Below are 5,428 nucleotides of genomic sequence, written 5' to 3'. Positions count from 1 at the left end.
TTCTCTCTCTCTCTTCCCCCCCAGTCTCTCTCTCCCCCCAGTCTCTCTCTCCCCAGTCTCTCTCTCTCCCCCAGCCTCTCTCTCTCTCTCTCTCCCCCCAGCCTCTCTCTCTCTCTCCCCCAGCCTCTCTCTCTCCCCCCCGTCTCTCTCTCTCTCTCTCCCCCGTCTCTCCCTCTCCCCCGTCTCTCTCTCTCCCCGTCTCTCTCTCTCTCTCTCCCCCGTTCTCTCTCCCTCTCTCTCTCTCTCCCCCAGTCTCTCTCCAATTCCAATTCCAATTCAAATGCTTTATTGGCATGAAAGTTACAGAGAACCATATTGCCCAAAGCTTACATAGCAAAAAGGTACAGTTTTCCAACATTCTGTAGGTGTCAATCGATTTGACATTTGTTGGGTACATACAATATTACTTTTAACAATATTAATTTTAAACAGTCTTACTTTTAAACAGTCCTCAGGTTGTGACATGTTGTTACATATTTGGCCCCAAGGTATGGGTCTGTCTCCTTCTCCCAGGACTAATCTCAATTTTGACAGGTCATCCAATTCCTTGAAATCTGGGGTTGTTTGGCTAGCTTGTTGAATAATATGTTTCTTGATGTGTTGAATTTTTCGCATTTTAGGAGGAAATGCATTTCTGTTTCAAACCTCGCCGGCCAGACATTGATCGCATATTCTATTCTCTCTAGGCTGCCAGGATTTCTTGTATCTGCCTTTTTTCAATTTTCCAGTTGGTGGTCGCTTAGTCTGTACCTGGTGAGGGGTCTGTCTCTGTTTTGTGTCTCTGATGGTCGTGAGGTAGTCTGCCAGTTTATAATCTCTTTTTAGGGCCGGTAACATTCTAATCTGCTTTGGCTTTCGGTTATTTTGTTCCAATGTTCTAGGTAGGTTTCTTTGCATTGTTTAATGATTTGGTTCACTCGGATTGGTGTTTGGACGGCTGTGTTGGTCTGGGCTGGTCAGGGTCCGGCTGAGTACTTAGTTTCAGTAGCAGCTGACTCAGGGGACTCTTTTCTGGGTTTAGCTCTTGGGTCTGAAAGGCTTTTGAAATGAAGGGTGTCTGGGGAGCTAGATTTGAGGTGATTTAGGAAGTTTAGTGCTCGTTTTTGGATGTTTATTATCAGTGGGTATCTGCCTAGTTCGGCTCTGCATGCATTTGTTGGCGTTTTTCTTTGGGTGCAAAGGATGCTTCGGCAGAATTCTGCATGTAGGGCTTCTATTGTGTGTTTTTCCCATTTAGTGTAGCTTTGGTGATTTAGCGGGCCCCATACTTCACTACCGTACAGTGCAATGGGCAGGATTATGCTGTCAAAAATTTTGAGCCAGATTTTGATTGGGATTTGGATGTTGTAGAGTTTTCTTTTTATTGCATATAGGGCTCTTCGGGCTTTTTCTTTTAGTGCATTCACTGCTATGCTGAAGCTCCCTGATGCTGTAATAGTTAGACCAAGGTAGGTGTAGCTCATAGTGTGTTCCTATAGTGTTCACTGAGGGTAAACTGGTATTTGTTTTCCCTGACATCTGGGTCTTTTCTGAAAAATCATGATGTTGGTTTTCTTTAGATTTACTGTTAGAGCCCAATTTTGGCAGTATTTGTCGAGTAGGTCTAGTTGTTGCTGTAATCCCTGTTCTGTGGGAGACAGCAGAACCAGGTCGTCCGCATAGAACAGGGACTTTACTTCTCCATCAGGAGACGGAGACCTGGTGACTCGCTTTGCTCCAGCATGTCTGCTAATTCATTTATGTATATGTTGAACAGGGTCGGGCTCAAATTGCAGCCCTGCCGACGCCTCTTCTCTGGGTGAAGAAATCGGTGCGTTTTGTCTCCAATTTTGACCCCGCATTTGTTTTTTCAGATACATTGATTTAATAAGGTCATAGACTTTGCCCCCTATTTCCACACTGAAGAAGTTTATAATAGAGCCCTTCGTGCCATATAGAGTCAAAGGCTTTCTTGAAGTCGATGAAAACAGGCGAATATTTTCCCATTTTTTGTTTGGTGTTTATGTTTTTCAATGAGGGTGTGAAGGGTATAGATATGGTCGGCGGTGCGGTGTTTTGGAAGAAAGCCTATTTGTTTTTTTCTGAGGATATTATGTTTGTTAAGAAAATCAAGTAATCTACTATTTAGAATACTGCAGAATAACTTCCCTAGACAACTGTGACACAGATGCCGCGGTAGTTATTTGGGTCTGATTTGTTTCCACTTTTATATATGGGAGAGATGAGTCCTTGGCACCAGATATCGGGAAAAACAGCCTGAGCGTAATATGATGTTGAATAGTTTGAGTATCGCACCCTGCATCTCCATATTGCTGAAACTTTAGCATTTCATTTTTGATGTTGTCTGGGCCACAGGCTTTCTTTAGGTGGAGAGATTGTGTTTTTGTGGCCAGTTCTTTCCATGTGATTGGGGAGTCTAGAGGGTTTTGGTTGTCTTTAATTGTTGCTTCTAATGTGTGGAGTTTTTCTGTGACCTGATGTTGACTTGGGTTTGTTTTGTTTTTTGGGATGTCTTTGTAGAGGTTTTTCAAAATGTGTTCTCCAGATGTCGCCATCTTGGATTGGTAATGCTTGCAATTGTGTTGTACTCAGGTTATTCCACATTTCCCAGAATTGTTTTGGATTGGTGGAGTTTTCAATTTCTTTCGAGTATTTTGTGGGTATAGTTTTGTGTTTTGTTCCTAATGGTGTGTTTATATCTTTTGAGGTTTCATTGTATCTAGTACGTAGGCCCGGATTGTTTGGTTGCCGATGCTTTTGGTTTGATATATTTTTCTCAGGTCTTTCTAAATTAATATAATTAGAGAAGAGATATACTAAAATATAATTAAGGAGTAGAGGTATAGAAAGATTAGTAAATATTATAGGGAGAATATATATGCTATTAGTGGTCAAAACTTTCACCATGGTTACTTTGTTTGTGTACTTGCCCCCCTCTTTGCTTCGTGTCAACCATTTCATATTTTTATTTTGTCTTTTGTGATGCTTCCTCTTCTGTTTCACGAGGTCGGCTTTTACAGCTGCCTCATGGAAGATCATATTTATATCCTCTATGGCCGTGTTTACACCATCTCTGGTGATCTCATATAGATTTTCTTTAAATTTTGAAATTTTACTTGTGAGATCAGGTGAATTTAGTGCTGTGATGAATTTATCTCCACTGTCTGGGGCCCATCTGTATGTCTGGTTTATTTTATGTAGCTTACTGTGTTCCTTTTTTGTGTCTGTAGTTTGGGCAGAAAGTTTAAGGTACACATTTATTTGGTTATGGTCTGAGAGGGGGGATTGCTGCCTGACTCTCTCTCTCCCCCAGTCTCTCTCTCCCCCAGTCTCTCTCTCTCTCTCTCTCTCCCCCAGTCTCTCTCTCTCTCTCTCTCTCCCCCAGTCTCTCTCTCTCTCTCCCCCAGTCCTCTCTCTCTCTCTCCCCCCAGTCTCTCTCTCTCTCTCCCCCCAGTCTCTCTCTCTCTCTCCCCCCCAGTCTCTCTCTCTCTCTCCCCCAGTCTCTCTCTCTCTCTCTCTCTCTCTCTCTCTCTCCCCCAGTCCTCTCTCTCTCTCTCTCTCTCTCTCTCCCCCAGTCTCTCTCTCTCTCTCTCTCTCTCTCCCCCAGTCTCTCTCTCTCTCTCTCTCTCCCCCAGTCTCTCTCTCTCTCTCTCTCTCCCCCAGTCTCTCTCTCTCTCTCTCCCCCCCAGTCTCTCTCTCTCTCTCTCTCCCCCAGTCTCTCTCTCTCTCTCTCTCCCCCAGTCTCTCTCTCTCTCTCCCCAGTCTCTCTCTCTCCCCAGTCTCTCTCTCTCTCTCCCCCAGTCTCTCTCTCTCTCTCCCCCAGTCTCTCTCTCTCTCTCCCCCCAGTCTCTCTCTCTCTCTCCCCCCAGTCTCTCTCTCTCTCTCCCCCAGTCTCTCTCTCTCTCCCCCAGTCTCTCTCTCTCTCTCTCTCTCTCTCCCCAGTCTCTCTCTCTCTCTCTCTCTCTCTCCCCCAGTCTCTCTCTCTCTCATCTCTCTCTCCCCCCAGTCTCTCTCTCTCTCTCTCTCTCTCCCCCAGTCTCTCTCTCTCTCTCTCTCTCTCCCCCAGTCTCTCTCTCTCTCTCTCTCCCCCCAGTCTCTCTCTCTCTCTCTCTCCCCCCCAGTCTCTCTCTCTCTCTCTCTCTCTCCCCCAGTCTCTCTCTCTCTCTCTCTCTCTCCCCCAGTCTCTCTCTCTCTCTCCCCCAGTCTCTCTCTCTCTCCCCCAGTCTCTCTCTCTCTCCCCCAGTCTCTCTCTCTCTCCCCCAGTCTCTCTCTCTCTCCCCCAGTCTCTCTCTCTCTCCCCCAGTCTCTCTCTCTCTCCCCCAGTCTCTCTCTCTCTCCCCCAGTCTCTCTCTCTCCCCCCCAGTCTCTCTCTCTCTCCCCAGTCTCTCTCTCTCTCCCCCAGTCTCTCTCTCTCTCTCTCTCTCTCTCTCTCTCCCCCCAGTCTCTCTCTCTCTCTCTCTCTCTCCCCCCAGTCTCTCTCACCTCTCTCCGCCTCACGATGGCTCTCGCTCTCTTCCTGCCGATCCCGAACAGCACCGTCTCCAGTTCCTCGGCGCTGGCGCGGTTCACGTCCACTTTCTCGAGCGACTCCATGGCACCAGGCCGCGAGGCCTCGGCCTCGGCCCGTTCACTCAGCCAGTCCGCGTCAACAGGCCAAGAGGGCTTCGATCGAGGCCGCGGCCGCTGGACAAAGCCCGGAGCTGTGCGAGCGGACAGGGCCCGGGTCCGTGGCTCTCTCGGCCGCCGCCTCCCCTGGGATTTTCAGCCAAAAGTTTCCTCACGGAAAGCCGCGCCAGAAACCGGCAGAAAAACAAACAGACAGCCCGCCACTTCCGCTCAGCCCGCCCACATTCCCACCGCGCCCATTGGCTGCGCCCGCTGCCACTCCCACAGCCCACCACATTGATTGGACAAGGAAGTGCCACCCAAAGCTGCCTCCTCAGCCATTGGACTACCGTTACGCCCATCAGGCGTCTAATCTAACCAATCACCTCCCGACGTCCAATTTCCCCACCCCTGTGCCCGTGAATTTCATTGGCTGCTGCGGATGCCACTCAGAAATCGCTCTCTCAGTCATTGGCTAATCCGCTTGTCCATCAATAAGTCAGTCCCGTCCCCCACCGCGCGTTGCACGCCAATCAAACGGTGTCCGAACTCTGATTGGTGGATAGACCCGCTTGTCAAAGCGCCCCGCTCCGGATTGACTGCAGTAGGACCCGCCCTCCTCTGTGTAGGTGGGGCCGTCACTCGAATTATAGGTGTTCATTTTAAACAAAAACTTAATCGAAAACTTTCGAATAGCAAACAATGAAGAAAATCTCGCAGGAAGCTGGGCCCCGGGCCCAATTTATCAGTGAGTCTGACCGGCAGTGTGGGCCCTGCCCCTCCACCCGGCGGCACTGGTTCCCGGACTGAGCTCATTGGGCCA

General features: G+C 48.6%; 1 protein-coding gene across 3 annotated transcripts in view; it reads right to left on the bottom strand.

Annotated features, from left to right (window-relative positions):
- LOC147112202 (F-box/WD repeat-containing protein 7-like) overlaps positions 1-4,816 on the bottom strand; it is a 270,212-nt gene extending 265,396 nt beyond the window's left edge. Inside the window, exon 1 of one of the 3 annotated variants that reach the window (XM_085999857.1) lies at positions 4,483-4,816. In XM_085999857.1, the coding sequence (XP_085855983.1) occupies positions 4,483-4,593 (111 nt within the window). In that variant the 5' untranslated portion in view covers positions 4,594-4,816. The remainder of the gene's footprint in view (positions 1-4,482) is intronic. The other 2 variants (XM_085999855.1, XM_085999856.1) reach the window with 2 other exon arrangements.
- Between the last annotated feature and the right edge of the window lie 612 nt (positions 4,817-5,428).

Source organism: Somniosus microcephalus, chromosome 10 (assembly GCF_052327205.1).
Source record: "Somniosus microcephalus isolate GS21.2 chromosome 10, FLI_Smic_1.0, whole genome shotgun sequence".
NCBI classification, from domain to species: domain Eukaryota; kingdom Metazoa; phylum Chordata; class Chondrichthyes; order Squaliformes; family Somniosidae; genus Somniosus; species Somniosus microcephalus.
Note: the sequence above shows the minus strand (reverse complement) of the source record. Positions and strands in the feature narration are given on the sequence as shown.